The 17,840-nt window shown below is 40.4% G+C and overlaps 2 protein-coding genes across 2 annotated transcripts; one reads left to right on the top strand and one right to left on the bottom strand.

The window, feature by feature from the left end:
• The first annotated feature begins 10,984 nt into the window (after window positions 1-10,984).
• On the top strand, window positions 10,985-14,056 carry LOC103403859 (peroxisomal adenine nucleotide carrier 1-like). The gene is made up of 5 exons (XM_008342711.4): window positions 10,985-11,433; window positions 12,508-12,739; window positions 12,922-13,068; window positions 13,179-13,339; window positions 13,483-14,056. Exons 1-5 carry the CDS (start codon window positions 11,291-11,293, stop codon window positions 13,769-13,771), a joined length of 972 nt encoding a protein of 323 aa, XP_008340933.3. The 5' UTR covers window positions 10,985-11,290; the 3' UTR covers window positions 13,772-14,056.
• Window positions 14,057-15,164: 1,108 nt separating this feature from the next.
• LOC103416810 (uncharacterized GPI-anchored protein At3g06035-like) lies at window positions 15,165-17,503 on the bottom strand. The gene is made up of 2 exons (XM_008355029.3): window positions 17,155-17,503; window positions 15,165-15,945 (listed from the first exon to the last, which is right to left on the bottom strand). The coding sequence occupies exons 1-2, from the start codon at window positions 17,237-17,239 to the stop codon at window positions 15,416-15,418; spliced, it is 615 nt and encodes a 204-aa protein (XP_008353251.3). The 5' UTR covers window positions 17,240-17,503; the 3' UTR covers window positions 15,165-15,415.
• Between the last annotated feature and the right edge of the window lie 337 nt (window positions 17,504-17,840).

Here is a 17,840-nt window from a genome sequence, read left to right as displayed (position 1 = left end):
CCTCCATCGAAGCAAAGACATACCAAGGGAACCCCCATATGGTTAATCCCTATCAACAAATGGGAAGTGGAAGTCAAGTTCTACCAAGTGAGGAGATATTGGCCATTCAGACACCCATTGCATCATCTCCTGCCCCATTTAGCTACTTGCTAAGTCACCAAACGTATCTGTCTCTTAGTAAGAGGAAGGATTTTAACTCTCAGCAAGCCCATTACAACAAGAGGATAAAAGTTCATATCAAGACAACCAGGGGTGAACGTACCGTTGACTATTATGACTATGGGGCTAAGCCTCACTCTTTCAAAGTGGAGGACTAGGTACTGAAAGAAATGCTATTATAAGAAGGCATACACATTACAAATGTTTTGACTCTTAACCGTTTGAGATCTTTTGTCACACAAGCCATTCGGCAAATATTTAAAGAAGAAAGAATTCAGACAACTTCTTTTGAGTCTTTTGTGTTCCTAGCACTAGAACACTTGGTCTACGCTGACTTACCCTTATACTCTAATTCAGAGCTTCAACATGCATACTTTGACACAAAGTATGTGATACTAAGTGTTACAACCAACATGGTTCACATATCAAAAGCATGGATCCCTTCATGCATAGCAAAACATTTATAAGCATCACTCATATCAATCAACATAAACATTATACATTCCAACATATTCATACATAAACATCATACATTCCAACACATCCATACGTAAGCCAATTGTGCTTCAAAAGGGTTCAACATACTTTGTATCTTCGACACTTGCTACAATATGCCTCGACACCTTGCCCTTATTCTCACCAACCAAGTGATGAAATGTACAACCCGTACTTTTCTTCATGCCACCAACCAGGTGATGAAATGTAAAACCCGTACTCTAATATCATTTGGCAACTTGCCACTCATGCTACCAACCAGGTGAAGAAGGAACTTATCTTCATACCACCAACCAGGTGATGAAATGTACAACCTGTACTTTCCTTCATGCCACCAACCAGGTGATGAAATGTACAACCCGTACTCTAATATCATTTGGCAACTTGCCACTCATGCCACCAACTAGGTGAAGAAAGAACTCATCTTCATGCCACCAACCAGGTGATGAAATGTACAACCCGTACTTTCCTTCATGCCACCAACCAGGTGATGAAATGTACAACCCGTATTCTAATATCATTTGGCAACTTGCCACTTATGCCACCAACCAACTGAAGAAGCAACTCATATTCGTGCCACCAACCAGGTGATGAAATGTACAACCAGTACTCTCCTTCATGCCACCAACCATGTGATGAAATGTACAACCCGTACTCTAATGTTATTTGGCAACATGCCACTCATGCCACCCACCAGGTGAAGAAGGAACTCATCTTCATGCCACCAACCAGGTGATGAAATGTACAACCCATACTCTCCTTCATGCCACCAACCAGGTGATGAAATGTACAACCAGTATTCTAATATAATTTGGCAACTTGCCACTCATGCCACCAACCAGGTGAAGAAGGAACTCATATTCATGCCACCAACCAAGTGATGAAATGTACAACCCGTACTCTAATATCATTTGGCAACTTGCCATTCATGCCACCAACCAGGTGAAGAAAGAACTCCTTCTTGTGCCATCAACCAGGTGATGAAATGTAATGAAAGGTGATGAAGGAACTCACATTCGTACCACCAACCAAGTTATGAAAGCAACTCACTATTCATTCCACCTACCAGAAAACGAGTGGTACAACTTGTACATGTGAACTCCTAGCATTCATAAGTAATCAAAAACCCTCAAGCTTGACAACTCAACTAGGGGAGCATTTATGCCCAACAAGAGTTGTAGTTACCAACAAAGTCTTATTGCAAGCTAACAACAACTTCAGTGCATGGCATATAAAGTTCAAGCTATTCAGCCCTCTTGCATCTGCTTCAGACATTTTCCCTCTGTAACAATGTAAACACTACAACTCGTAGAAAGCTTCACACTCTTGATCAAGACAGTGTGAAGCAAAACCAATTTATGGTGCCAACAAAAGCTTCATCAAAGGAGTTCAACCACAATTCTCAAAAGCTTCACACACTCTTGATCAAGACAATGTGAAGCAAAACCAATTTATGGTGCCAACAAGAGCTTCACCAATGGAGGGCAACCACAATTCTCAAAAGCTTCACACACTCTTGATCAAGACAGTGTGAAGCAAAACCAATTTATAGTGCCAATAAAAACTTCATCAAAGGAGTTCAACCACAATTCTCAAAAGCTTCACACACTTTTGATCAAGACAGTGTGAAGCAAAACCAATTTATGGTGCCAACAAGAGCTTCATCAATTGAGGGCAACCATAATTCTCAAAAGCTTCACACACTCTTGATCAAGACAGTGTGAAGCAAAACCAATTTATGGTGCCAACAAGAGCTTCATCAATGGAGGGCAACCACAATTCTCAAAAGCTTCACACACTCTTGATCAAGATAGTGTGAAGCAAAACCAATTTATGGTGCCAACAAAAGCTTCATCAAAGGAGTTCAACCACAATTCTCAAAATCTTCACACACTCTTGATCAAGACAGTGTGAAGCAAAACCAATTTATGGTGCCCACAAGAGCTTCATCAATGGAGGGCAACCACAATTCTCAAAAGCTTCACACACTCTTGATCAAGATAATGTGAAGCAAAATCAATTCGTGGTACCCAACAAAAGTTTCAACTCCAAAGCTTCACCTACAAAGCTTCACCTACAAAAGCTTCACACATAATAGCTTCACCCATAAAAGCTTCACCCACCACAAAAGCTTCACCTACAAAAGCTTTACCCACAATAGCTTCACCTACAAAAGCTTCACCCATAAAAGCTTCACCTACAAAAGCTTCACCCATAAAAGATTCACCTACCACAAAAACTTCACCTACAAAAGCTTCACCTACAAAAGCTTCACCCACAATAGCTTCACCTACAAAAGCTTCACCCATAAAAGCTTCCCCCACCACAAAAGCTTCACCCATAAAAGCTTCCCCCACCACAAAAGCTTCACTAACAAAAGCTTCACCCACAAAAGCTTCCCCCACCACAAAAGCTTCACCCACCACAAAAGCTTCACCTACAAAAGCTTCACACTATCTTGATCAAGATAGTGTGAAGCAAAATCAATTCATGGTACCCAACAAAGCTTCAACCTCAAAGATTCACCTATAAAGCTTAAAATATATATATATATATATATTTTTTTTTTTTCGGAAATTCAAAAATTCAAAAATTCAAAAATTCAGAAATTCGAAATTTCAAAAATTTAAAAAAAAAAATTGCCTAGGCCTCCTCTTCTTTGGGTCTAACAACTATCATAACAAACATTTATGAATGAGGAGTTTTGGGCTACCACTTAGAAAGAAAAATGGTGAAGTTTTGTTACTTTGGAAACTTGGCTACTAGCAAGACACCTCCTTCGTCAACTCCCTCGATCGGAGACTTGGGGGACTCCTAACATATGCTACTGCATCTTCATACTCAGAAGTCTCACGACCACTCAGTGACTTGGATTTTTTCAAGTCTCCAATCGAGAAGTTTTCCTCACTTGGGAAATTAAGGGAGCACTACCTCAACCTACATGCTTCACTCACAAAGCTTCAACATATAAGTTTCAACAAAAGGAAAAATTCAAAGAACTTAGTGAAGAAGGCCTTGGTGTATTTAGCACAATACATTGAAATGAAGCAAAGCTTGTTTATTGATATCTCCAATAAGTTACAAATATGTACATATACATGAATCAAAATAAACAAACAAGAGGGAACCTTCACAAAGGTTACGTAGGAGAAGTCTCAGCAGTCGGTAGAGCCTCAGAAAGAGAAGGCACCAGAGGGTGATTATTTGGAGCCTCAGTACTAGGCAGAACCCCGAAAGGAGGAGGCACCAAAGGTTGATCATTTGGAGCTTCATTACGCGGTACAGCCCCAGAAGACGAAGGCAATAAATGTCTTTGGAACAAACCCACAAACCTCTGATGATCAAGTAAAATCTGACCATCAGATTCCTGCAGCTGGTCGAGCTTCCTCTTCATGTTGGTAGCATAGTCATGTGCGAGCCTATGCAACTGTTTATTCTCATGCTTGAGCCATCTGATCTCCTGTTTGAGACTTATTACTTCAGTTGCCAATGATTGAACTTGGCGGGTTCGAGAAAATAGGCGTTGGGCCATATTAGACACAAAACCTGCACACTGAACACTGAGAGCCAGAGAATCCTTAACAGCTAACTCATCAGACCATTTGGAAAATAGTCTGTTATCTTTGGGAGTGAGAAGGTTTCTGGCCACTACCGCAATGGTCATATCATTCTTCATCACATAATCCCCAACGATAAGAGGACCAGTAGGGGATAAGAAGGATGAGCGCCATATGTTGTCTTGAGAAGGCATGACTGCCTCTTCACCAAAGTTCAAGTCAAAACGATGGTTGGATGGGCCAGACATTCTCAGAAATGATGAAGGAGAAATGAGGTGCAATAAATCTCTAAAGTAATGGGAAAATTCCTACAATCAATAACTCTCTGAATGTACTTCTTGCACATAATTGGTGCCCTTATAAAAGAAAAGGCAACAAAGCCGTTGGTCCTAAAATCGAAGATGCACCATTCTCCGGATTCCGAATAAGCACCACTTTCTACACGCAACATCAGCTCCTCGGGTACTATAGATAACTTTGCCAAAAATCTCTGACAAAGTTTAGACACATAAATTTTGAAGGTCTAGCTACCCTAGTATTACCCACAAGGGCAAAGGAACAACACCACTGCTTAATAACTAGAAAGTCCTTATGTGTGTCAACCTCCGTGCTTCGGGGCAAGGCAGACTGGCAAAAATGTCCAACCTTTATTCATATTCGAGAAAACACTCCCAACAAGATTGCTTGCTTAAAAATCGAAGAGGCACCGCCCTCCGAATCTCGAGAGCCAAACTCCTAACAGGATGACTTTCTCAAAAATCGAAGAGACACTGCTCTCCGAATCTTAAAAATCAGACTCCCAACAGGATTACTTTCTCAAAAATTGAAGAGGCACCGCTATCTGAATCTCGAGAGCTAGACTCACAATAGGATTACGTGCTCAAAAATCGAAGAGGCACCGCCTTCCGAATCTCGAGAGCCAGACTCCCAACAAGATTACTTTCTCAAAAATCGAAGAAACACTGCTTTCCGAATCTCAAGAGTCAGACTCCCAACAGAATTGCTTTCTCAAAAATCGAAGAGGCACCGTTCTTTGAATCTTGAGAGCCAGATCCCCTACAGGATTGCTTATTTGAAAACTGAAGAGGCACCGCTCTCCGAACTTCAAGAGCCAGATTTCCGTGGATAAAGCTTGTATGCAATCTTCACACGCAACATCAGCTGTCCAGATACCACAGACCACTTTTTCAAAGTGCTCTGACAAAGTTAAAACACGTGAACCTTACAGCTCATACTACATTGCTATGACTAAGAAGGGTAAATGAATAGCACTACTACTTGTTGTTAGGGAGACTCCTATATATGTTGACCTCCATCCTCCATAGCCAGGCATACCTGCAAATAAAAAAAAATGCTCAACTTTTCTTCACATCCGAGAGGGCACACTCGGTAGAGTCTTTCGAAATACTCAGCTTCTTTTCATCCCGATAATACCTCTGTAAACAAGCCACACCAGAGCAACAGTATCTCATATCATCAGGGTTAAAAGTAAGAGTATCCCATATCATGCTTTTTCCCTTTCTTTTTCTTTGGCCTTGTTCTTACCTACAAGACAAGGAGAAATAGAGCAACCAGTCAGCACTTGAAATCAAGCTTCCAGTCAGGAACTGACTGCCTGGAACCCCTTGCCTGATTACTTACCTGGCATTGCTCTCGAGTACTCATCTTCAACATCTTATGCTTCCAGAGAAAATACCACATCTGCCTGAGGACCAGATAGGGCAAGTGAGAATGATACAAAGAAGCATGTGAAGACAAATGTAACAGAACACGTGTCGATACATCCACTACTTTTTCAACAGCAAAAGTATCCCATATCATCAGGGTCGAACGCCTCTAGATTTGATGGACTTGTTTTGACCCTTAAATTCTTGAGTCGGCCTTATACTTTGGAGGAAACCAGAAAACCCTCCAGTCTAGTTCAAGAATAAGCCTTATACTTAACCAATCCAGAAACTACTAAGCACTGGTCAATGTTATACCGTCAAGGACCTAGAAGAGTTTCCTTCCAACCAGAAGGCCAATCATAGCGCGACACGTGTCGACATCAAAAGCCAATCATGGCGTGACACGTGTCAACATCAGAAGCCAATCACAACACGACACGTGTCAATGTCAGAATGAAACTAGAAACTCTCTTCTATAAATAGAGATCATTCTCTCACAATATTTTCTAATGTCATTTGTACTAAATCATTCACTAGTACTCACTAAAGGAGAGCTTGAACCTATGTACTTGTGTAAACCCTTCACAATTAATGAGAACTCCTCAACTCCGTGGATGTAGCCAATCTGGGTGAACCACGTACATCTTGTGTTTGCTTCCCTGTCCCTATCCATTTACTTACTTATCACACTAGTGACCGGAGCAATCTAGGGAAGGTCACAAACTTAACAATTTCTGTTATACCAAAGTCCTTGCTGATTTTGTGCATCAACAATGTTAGCAAGCCATGATGAGTGTGTTACCTCTTCTATGAATCCAGCCTCCAATAGCTTGTCAATTTCTGCCTTGATAATCACTACTCGCTCGGGTGTGAAATGTCTTATCTTTTGGATCACCGGCTTGGCAGCGGGGTCGACGTGCAGCTTGTAGTAGGCTACCTCGAGGTCGATGTCTGGCATGTCAGACGATGACCATTAAAAAACGTCTCAGTTGCTGGGGATAGGCATAAACGTGAGCCGATTATAGCCGTCTTTTTCAGCTGCTGGGGATCAATAATGATGTCTTCAGTGTCCTCTTCAGGTTTCCATCCTATCTCGGCCGCTCGGGCGCCATCTTTTCGATATGCCTGCTGTAATTGCTATTTGGTAGCCTCTTCATCTATTTGGACTTCGATAGCCTCCACAGAGGTAAAAATCTTCTTATTTTATTCCTTCAATGCTTACACAGTGTATCGTCGGGATACGGCCTGGTCAGACTTGATCTCTTTGACTCCTCTTTCTGAGATGCAGAATCAGATTTTTTGGTACTTGACAGAAGTGACGGCATCCAGCTTGATCAACCAAGGTCTTCCAAGAATCCCATTATAAGGAGATGGGTCACGTACGATTGTGAACGTTTGCTTTGAGACAACTGAAGATGTTTTCACGTCAAGTGTGATATGGCTGATGACAGTTGAGGTATGCCCGTTGAATCCGGTGAGTACCTCTGCTCAGCGTATGATTGTGCTTTCCTGGCCCATTTTCTGAATGACTGAAAGTTGAAGTAGGTTGACTGCACTTCCATTGTTGACCATCATTCTGTCAACTATAGTATGGGCTAGTTGGACAAATACCACTAGTGCATCGTCGTGTGGAAAGTCAACACCTTCTGCATCCTGCTTGGTGAAGGTAATGATGGGTCCAGGTTAGATATCGGTTGCTTGGACTTGTAAGACTAGTAGAGCTTGTTGAATTTTTTTTAATTACTGGTGGCCCCCAAGTGCTCGGATTCAGCTAAGATGCCATTAATTCGAATCATCTTGGTTGATGGCTCTTCATCGTTGTATGCGTTCCTTCTAGGTTGTGCAGCTGGCTTGTCTAAGTATTTGTCAATCTTGTCTTTTTTCACGAGCTTTTATAAGCAGTTCTTCCAAGTGTAGCAGTCATCAGTTGTGTGACCGGAAGCTCGATGGAATATGCAATACTTGGTGTGATCCAACTTGGCTCATTCTTGATGTCGCAAAGGATTTGGTGGATCACAATTGAGAACTTAGAATAGTTTTTGGTCATCAAGCTTTCTTTGTTCATGGGTCGGTTCTTATGCTTGGCCTCCTGCCTGCTTTTGTTGGAATGTTTCCCGTCCTCCTTCCTTTGAGCCACTACCGACTATTTTCGAGGCTGCTTAGGTGCATTCTCTGCTCGACGAGCCTCATCCCAAAGTGCATGCTTTTCTACTAGAGAAAATGAGTCTGCTAGAGTTAGATATTCTTTCATGATCATTTCTTTGAACAGTGGGTGGTCTGCTGGAGTCTTTTTTGGAAAGCTGCACTTGCTATCAAGTCATCGCATTCGACGATCTTCACCTTCTCCGTTTTGAACCTCTTCACGTAGTCGTGGAGCGAGTCTTTTGGGTTCTTCTTCACATTGAACAAGTGGTCGGACTTTTTCTTGATCGAGCGGTAGGATGAGTATTTTTTGGTGAAAACCAAGGAAAGAACATCAAAACTTTGGATAGATCATGGTGGTAATGTGTGAAACCAATCTTGCGCCTCGCCTTGTAAAGTAGTTGCGAAGATTTTGCACATAAGTGCATCGTTGCTCCAATAAAGGATCATCGTGCTTCGATAGTGCTTCAAGTGCCTCTCCGGATCTCCATCTCCTTTGAAAAATGTAAAATGTGGCATGCTAAACTTACGTGGAGGCTTTGCCTGCTAGATCTCGTCCGTGAAGGGTGGTCTACTTATATTGGTCATATCCTGCCGTAGTGCTTCATCGACCACTTCGTTGCGTTGAAAATCACGCAATCGTTCATTGAAGAGTCTATCTACCTCTTAATGGATTTGCCTTTGCTGGGGTAGCGGAGCTCTTAGCTGCCTCCGGTCTTGACCTGCTGGTCTAGGCTACTCTTCCATGTTTTTGGCTTGTTCATGCCGCTACCGCGATGCATGTTGTCCATCCCTGGCAGGTAAATGAATTCTATGCAGGCTGCCGATTGAACTTGATCCAGATTGAGTGACTGCTTTTCTCCGTCCGTCGTGCTGTTTTCTCCGATGTGATGTGGACAATGCTTCTTGCGGACTTAGCAACGAATGAACGCTTTGCCTAGAAGGCTGCTCATGTTGATTATCAGAACGTGGCCCCAATCATGAACAAATACTTGATTGTGGGCCTAGTCGAGAGTGCACTCTCCTCCGCACGCTAAGACGAGAGTATACGCTATCTCGAGGGCCTAATCGGGAATGTATGCTGCCTGAATGCTCATTTCATGGTTGGTTGAGTGGCTGCTTGCCAGAGCGCTGCTAGAGAGGCTCTTCGTCTGCCCTTGTTCTAGTGTGGGACACCTCGTTTGGGGCACGTTGGATTTCAGTGCATTGTAAGAGCTGATTCACCAAGGTCGTTTGTTATGCGAGGGTGCTCGTCAACTTTATGACTTGTCAAGACAAGTGTTGTTCTCCACTTGGGTCGAAATAACTTTGAATAAATGCGTCTCCTTGAGCAGTGGAAGTGTGGTAGACTCCGGGTGCGAGATTTGAGTTGGGAAATGTCAAATCTACAGAAAAATATGGTGAAAATTCTCCCGGTTCAATTGTCGGTCAGGAAATTTAGAGCCGGGATGGTAGAACTAATCTTGGATCGATTTGGGCTGTTTGGAAGGCCATAGGAACAGACTGGGCCGTGGGAACAGGTTGGGCCACGAAAGTAGGCTGGGCCATGAGAATGGGCTACTCGGTGGAAGCAAGCTAGGCCACGGGAGTGGGCTTTTCGGCGGGAGCAAGCTGGGCCGCGGAAGTGGGCTGCTCGGCATGTGGCGCATGTGGGTGCTAAGCTAGGGTTGGGCTTAGCAACGCGTTGGGCTTGGAGTGACATGGCTTGGGTCGTGGCTTTGGTGTCGTGGGCCTTGGATGGCACGACTTAGGCTTGCTTATATGGCAGGGCTCGGGCCGTGATGGTGACACCATGAACCTCATCGTGGGTGGCCACCGCGGTGGTTCCCGTGGTGGAAACTCAGGGTGGTGGTGCCGGTCCACTTGTTGTCACATTTAGCCTCATGGATCGCCATGGTCCCATCTCTTGAATATTTGAATTTTCACTTGTTGAATTTTCTAAATTTCTAGCCATTGTATTTCTCTTTTACGTTTTATCAAAGAATTTTTGCAAAAGAAAATTCTAATAATAAAAACTTACGAAAAATCTACAAATGGACAAGAAAATAGAAAAACCTTGGATGCGAGAGTCTTCTACGAGTGTGTAACTCTTCTCTCAATGAAAGCACCAATTTGTAGATGCAAATTTCCGTCTCCTTCTTCTTGGACAAAATTGCACCTACAAAACAATTAACACCTTAGGGTCAAGGTCAAAAGCCCTACGTGCCCACGATGAATGGGGGGCTTTGGCCGAAGAACCTCCGATGCCAAAGTTAGAATTTAGAGAGAAAAGTGTTTAGAAAGTTTTTGGAGTTTTGCAAGAGTGTGGACTTAGGTTTTTAGAGAAAATAGGGTAGTTTATATAAGGCATGGCCGGTCCCCTTTGGAGAAAAGGTGGCCGGCCCTTTGGGATGTTTTTTACTGTATTTTGTGGTTAATGGGTGATTTAATTGGTAATTAATAGATTAATTAGGAATAAATTCATTAATTAGCCAATTAACTCAATTTATATGGAATGTTTTGAATGTTATGGAATGATTAAAATAAATAGCTAATTGATTAACTAAAAAATGGAGAAAGAGCTAAAAAATATATAGAATGAAATAGGTTTTAGGAGTTACCTTGTAGAAGGAATTTGATGAGATAAGCTTTGAATTATTACCTATTTTGGGCACTTTTGATTTGGTTGAAGAATGATTGCCCGCTGCTCGCGTGTAGGAATCCCGTTGTACCTCAAGGGTATTTTTGTCCAAAAATCCACGTGTTGCCTTGTGATTATTTTTGGCTCTACAATGATCCTCTCCAGATCCTGTTTGTGAGGATTAAGGGGATTTTCAAATCGTGTTCATTCATCGTATATCATGCGATCAGTTTTCATTTTATATTATTTATATTTAATTTTAAATAAAAATATTTAAAATAATTTATAAACGCACGAAAGATAGAAGACTGTTCACGAAAGATAAAATAATTTAAAAATTATTTATATCCAATAAACAGATCGAAGAGAATTCATCGTTCAAGTCTCGAAAGATAGAAGACTGTTCACGTTTCCGTTTCCCGAGAAGATTGAGAAACTGTATGACCAACCCATCCCAATTGGCCTCTCACCGCTCACTGCATCACTTTCAGTTCCTCACTAACTGCCCTACACCCGCACAAAACCACACCAGACCTCCATATTTACGGACCTGCCCACCCCAGCTCCCCATGAATTGCCTTCCTTTTCCATTCCCCTAAAATCCCAATTCTTTTCTCAGCCCAGGATTCCAATTCCCCAAAGAGAAGAAGATGGGATTTGATCTGGAATCAGTTGCAGAGGCAACTTCAGGCGCCATTGGAGCTCTGGTCAGCACCACCATCTTGTACCCTCTCGACACCTGCAAGACCAAGTACCAAGCTGAAGTCCGAGCTCAGCATCAGCAGAAATACAGGTTGTTTTTTTCAGTCTCTTTTATTTTCTGGGTTTTTGTTTTTATTAATTTGGGTCTAATTGTTTGTATGCTTTGCGCTTTGTTGTTACCCATATTCTAAATTTTAATGGGAACGTAATTGCAGTTTATGTTGTATGATAACATGCTCAAAGCTTTTAGCTTTTAGCTTTTGGCTTTTGGCTCACTTGTTTATTAGAATTGTACCTTTTGGGTCCTAAGGTATAGAATTGTTTGTACGATTTGAGCTTTATTGTTACCCATATTGCAAATTTTGCTGGGAATGCAATTGCAGTTTATCTTATAGGCTGCCATGTTCAAAGTTTTAAGCTTTTGGCTTAGTCATTTGCTTGAATTGGAATACAGATTAAGTTCAACATTTGTGCCAAATAAATTGTCAGTCGTGCTAACTTGAGATGAAAGTCGAACTAGAGTTGTATTTAATTACTCTTTGCGTGTCCGATATCTGAAAAGATTATTCAATGATGAGCCTGCAGTTGTGTATTATGCCTTAAACAATATTTTATATATGATTATGCCTCCAAAATGTGATCTTTTTAGTGTTTTCCATATTATCATGGAGGTACCCCCGTAAGAAAAGCAATGAGATAATTCCATGAACTAACCGTAGGGTAACAAAAGCTAGCGAGTGGTGATTTAATGTGTACTTTTTTTTTTTAAACCAGCTTTATCACCGAAGAAGTGATTTTTGTCTCATATGTTATTTAGCAGAGTATAGCCGACCCCACTTAGTGGGAAAAGACTTTGTTGTTGTTGTTTTTGTATGTTATTTAGCAGAGTGTTATTTGGTGTATAAGCTGCACCTGACCTGACAATATGTTGTGTATATCTGTCTCCCTTTTCATTTTGAACTTGTTTTAGCTTAGAAGGTTAGGAAAGAAAGAAGGAAATTTCATTCACTGTAGGAAGTTTTTCCAATGCTTCAAAATTTCAAATTTCCTTAGGTTAACCATGGAAAGATCAAGTCTTGTTTTAAATCTAACAAGATATGTCCAAAAAAACTTTTCTTGTGCAACTTTCATCTGAATTTTTTTTTTTTTTTTTTGGCATTTGCAGGAACATTTCTGATGTTTTATGGGAAGCAATTTCTACCCGTCAGGTGCTTTCTTTATACCAGGGCCTTGGGACAAAGAACTTTCAGTCCTTTATTTCACAGTTCATCTACTTCTATGGATACAGTTTTTTTAAGAGGTTATACTTGGAGAAAAGTGGAAATAAAAACATGGGAACAAGAGCAAACTTGATTGTTGCAGCTGCTGCCGGGGCTTGTACAGTCATAGTAACACAGGTGAGTTACAAAAACAGTATGTCCCTTTACTAAAGATGTGCATGTTAGTCCTGGGCCAATTAGAGTCAATAGACGAGTTCAAAATCGTATGCTATCACCGAGCAAAGAACTCAGTTTTATTTTTTAGTTACTAATTTTAGTCCTTACCATAAGATGTTCAAGTTTCTGGGTTTTGCTTGCAGCCCTTGGATACTGCATCCTCAAAGATGCAGACAAGTGAGTTTGGAAAATCCAAAGGACTCTGGAAGATGCTTTCGGAGGGAACTTGGATTGAGGCATTTGATGGTCTCGGCATATCTCTTCTTTTGACATCTAACCCATCTATCCAGGTACTTAAGTTTACGCTCTAGTGTACGATATACCATATACAGGCTATTATAATTGATTGAAGATGCTAAAATGAAACTTAATTTGAATCTTTGAGCTGCTTTTTGTACAGTACACAGTATTTGATCAGCTGAAACAAAGACTTCTGAGGGGGCAGCTGAGAAAAAGAACAGGTACAGAGTCATCTCCAGAAGCCCTTTCTGCCTTTTCTGCTTTCATATTGGGTGCCGTCTCAAAGTGTATTGCGTCCTGCTTGACATACCCAGCCATCAGGTGGATATTCAATTCTACCAATCTTCTCTATGCAACATGTATATAGTTTATTTGTAGTCTTTACAGGAAGCCAGAAAAGCAGGGTTTTGGAATTGATACATGTCATACCTCCCTTCATATATGGCTTTCATGTACTACGACAGGTGCAAGGTCATGATTCAAGCTGCAGAAGAAGATGAAGAGGGCAGCAACGGAGCTCAAAGCGAATCTCAAAAGTCCCAAAAGACAGTTTCAGGTGCATTTTATGCCATTTGGAAACGAGAGGGACCGTTGGGTTTCTTCAAAGGATTACAGGCGCAGATACTGAAAACTGTGCTGAGCTCGGCATTGCTTTTGATGATAAAGGAAAAGATCACAAAGACAACATGGGTCCTATTGCTTGCTCTAAGGAGGTATTTGTTTGTGAACAAGAGCAGATTAAAGAGCGCTTGAATCAGCGATGACAATGAGAATCGAGTGCATGAAGCGAGTCCTTGTATTAAACGTGTATCATTGGATTTGTTCACATTTGTGGCACGTTTACTAATCTGTAATCGAAGAATTGAATTGAGAAGGAATTGAATTGAGGAGGAATTGGAATGAGGTGGAATCAGAATAAGATTAGTGTTGAAGTTGTTTACTAAAACTGTCTGGAATCGGAGTAAGAATGACATTGATCCATATAAACTGTTTACTATTTCACTTGAATCAGAATGAAAACTGATGTGATTACTAAAATACCCCTAGTTTAACTAATCTATTTTCTATGCTAATTATTTTAAAACTTTTATCTTTCATTATTTTTATTTTTTTAGTATTTGTTCTTCTCATTCACAATTCCAAAACCAACTAGAAACTCTGCAACTTCAATTTCCCAGAAACTCTTTCTTCTCATTCTTTAATTTTTCCAATTTTTTTTGTGACCCTCTGTCTCTCCCTCTCTTCCCCGTCCTTCCCGACCTTCCCATTTCTAAAATTTCCCCATCATTCTCTGCTACCAAAGTACTGCCGACCTACTCTTTTCTAAAATATCTTTCTCTGCTGCCAACCCACCCCACGTTTGCGAAGAACCCTTCATGCTCCCTCCCTCCATGTCCCAACCTTAATTTTTATTTTTTACCCCAATTTTGAGTTTCCCAATTGAGGCAGTGAATGAGTTTTTAACCATAGAGTCGGCGGATCGAAGAGTCGAAATGAGAATATACAAAAATAGGGACATGAATCAGGTTTGGGATAAACAACAGCTGACTAAAGGCAAGGAGGAAGATGGACCTTGAAAGCTCCAGTCTCAAGTCGCGAAACGAAGAGAAATCGGAGAAGAAGTTGCAGGGAGTCCACTGAGAGAGAAGAGTGTTGAAGCTGCAGGAGTGTTTTGGGATATAAAAAGAAGTACAAGGGCACTTTAGAAAGAAAAGTTTGATTACTGATGCACCTTTTCTTCTGGAATTCAATTACCACCTATATCTTGGTAATCGGATTCCGGGCAAATCCGGAATTAAATTCCTCATTTCGGGTGGACCCCACCTTTGTTTTCATTCCCTATATACAAGTAAACACATGAATGCATTTGAAGGAATGCAATTCCGATTCCACTTACCTCATTCCCGTTTGGTAAACACGCCATTGGAGTTTTACATATCGGATTCAAATTCAATAATGTTGGTTGAAGCTGGAAAAGTTTAGTTTCATATCAGCAAGGAAACTATGGATTAGAGAGGATGTTTTTTACTTTGATGTATATTTTGGCTTTTTAGTCATCCTGTATTCCTGTTCACTTAGATTGTCAAAAAATATCCAGAAAATAGGTAAAACGAACGATTGTTCATGTTTCCTTCGATCACAAAACTTGGGAAAATTGAAAGCTCAATAACAACGATGAATCGATGATGCACATGTTCAACAATCCAGTATTAGTTACAGGACACAAGTATATGGAAGTAATATTTCCACCAACAAAGCGGCTCTCATTGGAAATTCATGTATCTCCTATGTCGAAAATGCAGAAAACTTGTCTTATAGCAGCATCCTTCGATTGAGTTTTCTCCGTAAATGCAGCAATAGCCAAGGAAATATGAAGTGTACGGAGATCCGCTTGGTTTACAAATGAAAGATAAAACCCATTAGTAGAAATAGCAAGTAGGGAACCAAACTGATCTTGGAAGCAGAACCGGTGGAATCTTGTGCATCTGGTGAACTTTGTGCAGTCACAAAGCTTCCTTCTGGTGTGCTGGTGGTCAGAACAACAACAATCCAGTTATCTTCAGAGCCAATTCCAATTCCAGTAAACTTGGTGTCGTTAAGTTTATCCGAGTACTGAGACTTTGTGAAGTTGGTAAGGACCAGACTAGGAACGAGGCTGGGAACGCAAGCAGGCATTATGACCCCATCTCTTGTGTTAGAGACATTCAAATGGCATTTGGCTAAAAGTTTTGGGTAGTCGGGGAAATTAGGTTCAGTGCCTGGTACTGTGTTGGAGCCTGTGGTGTTTGTACAGGGTTGATTTTTGAATTGCTCAGCTATCTCATCAGCAAGGCACTCTGCGTTGGCATTCTTTGTAAGGGCCATTAGGTTCAAGGTGGCAGTCCTATAGGTGTTGATGCCTTGAAGAAGACTATCTTCTTCATCTACTGCAAAAAAGATAGACCAAAATTTGATTGTCAATATGTACAAGTCAAAAGGGAGATATATACTTCCACTAGACAATCATGTGGCAGCATATCAACATAAATTTGAGAGTTAACTTTCGGTTGTCAAACCAGAGCTCTTCTTTAAGTTTTAGCCTGAATATGCTTTAGGGTTAGGCAATCAATGTAGTTGTTCTGCGGTTGGTCTATTCCACTTTATCTTCTCGATACAGTCTTGTATAGAATTAGGGCTCGTTTGGGAAGTACTTTTAAATGACAGATAGCGCGTTTAGAGAAAATGTTTCTGGAATAAATCCTTAGTAAAAATGAAGGTTAATCCTGGAAAGGCGCTTGAAGTGCTTTTGGAATCCAAAAACATTTTCTCTAAAAGCGGTTTCAGTCATTTAACAGCACTTCCCAAACTAGCCTTAGTCCCAAGAATGTATTCCTAGCTTTCCTCAGTTTATGGAACTAAATTTAGAAACAGCATAGCACAGCCATGTTTAATGAACAATGCAACTTTGTAACTAATATTGACAACCCTTGATTGTATATACAACTAAGGAACTACAAGTCCGCCCCAACTATGCCTATTTTGTATCATTCCAATTCTATCAGATGTTCCCAAACTATGTCTATTTTTTGAAATGCAACTATGCCTATTCTGTATCGTTCCAATTTTATCGGATATTCCCCAGCTATGCCTATATTGTATCGTTCCAATTTTATCGGATGTTTCCGAAAGGGAATGAAACTCAAGAAAAGAATGAGTCTCATACAATAACACAAGTCTTTGGGATCTGTTCCTAGTAAATACAGATCATTGATTCATCCAGGGAGATGCAGAGTGTAATATTGTAGTTTTCTCATACATTTCAAGCAAAAATGCACATTCTACAAGCATACAATTACCTACCCATTTGCAAAAAACTAAACCCTCAAGATCCAGTAAGAAAATAAACATTCTATGCTGTTATTTTTTCAATCCAAATTAATTAAACCCAGTTCAATATCCTCTAATCAGATCTCATCTGAAATGGGGGTTTATTTTTTTTTAAATAATAATAATTTTGATAAATTAAACAAACCCAAATTAGAAATAAAATCGTAAATGTAAAATATAGAAACAGAATACAGAAACTCCACCATTGTCATAAAGCCTCAAGATTTGGAAGTTAATTAAAGCTGTTGAGCAAAAGCATAAAACTTTACCTCCATCGCATTTGACCTGGTGGCTCAACAAAACAATGCAGGAAAGTAATAGTGGGAGAAGGAGGAGACGCAGCGGAGACGCCATTGTCGGCGGAACTTGTGGCGGATTCTTGCGAGGTCAGATTAATGACGGTGGCGGTGGAGAGATGTATAGTCTGTGGGAGTTTGCTTTTCTTTCTGTTGCTTTAAGTAGAAGCTAAAACTGGAAGCAAACATTACTTTATTTGACGAACTTGTGGCTCCTAACTGGTCGTGACGACGACGTTTTTCGGGTGAGCCGTCGCGGTCTAAACAGACTGTGTTATGGAATCGGGTGGAAGATCAAAATTTTAAATCAAGATTGCAAATTAAAAGTTTGGTCTCTCTATTATTATTATTTGGGATCAAAATTTGAAGTAATGTTAGACCATTTTTTATACTATATTTATAAATAAGCACGTTAATTAACACTTAAATAATAACGCTCTCATCATTACCGCAAAAGTAAACCATTTGAACTTGAGGTTTTTGTTTTGGTTATTTTTTTTTGTAGTTGAAAAATATCACAAGATGAATGGAAAGTGAAAACTAAAGCAAAATGATTTCTGTTTTTGATGTTTTTTTCATCAGATAATATTCCAACACATTTTAATTTATGGATCTTTTAATATAGGCGTCTCAGTTTTGAATTTTCTAAATCAAACATT

Source organism: Malus domestica, chromosome 16 (genome assembly GCF_042453785.1).
Source record: "Malus domestica chromosome 16, GDT2T_hap1".
In the NCBI taxonomy this organism is placed as follows: Eukaryota; Viridiplantae; Streptophyta; class Magnoliopsida; order Rosales; family Rosaceae; genus Malus; species Malus domestica.
The sequence above is the reverse complement of the archived record's forward strand: the minus strand, read 5'-3'. Positions and strand labels throughout refer to the sequence as shown.

Coding starts and splice junctions, on each gene's coding strand:
- LOC103403859 (XM_008342711.4), top strand. CDS start 11,291: ATGGGATTTGATCTGGAATCAGTTGCAGAGGCAACTTCAGGCGCCATT. Junction 11,434..12,507: donor CAGCATCAGCAGAAATACAG/GTTGTTTTTTTC, acceptor TGGCATTTGCAG/GAACATTTCTGATGTTTTAT. Junction 13,069..13,178: donor CATCTAACCCATCTATCCAG/GTACTTAAGTTT, acceptor CTTTTTGTACAG/TACACAGTATTTGATCAGCT.
- LOC103416810 (XM_008355029.3), bottom strand. CDS start 17,239: ATGGCGTCTCCGCTGCGTCTCCTCCTTCTCCCACTATTACTTTCCTGC. Junction 15,946..17,154: donor CCAGGTCAAATGCGATGGAG/GTAAAGTTTTAT, acceptor TCTTTTTTGCAG/TAGATGAAGAAGATAGTCTT.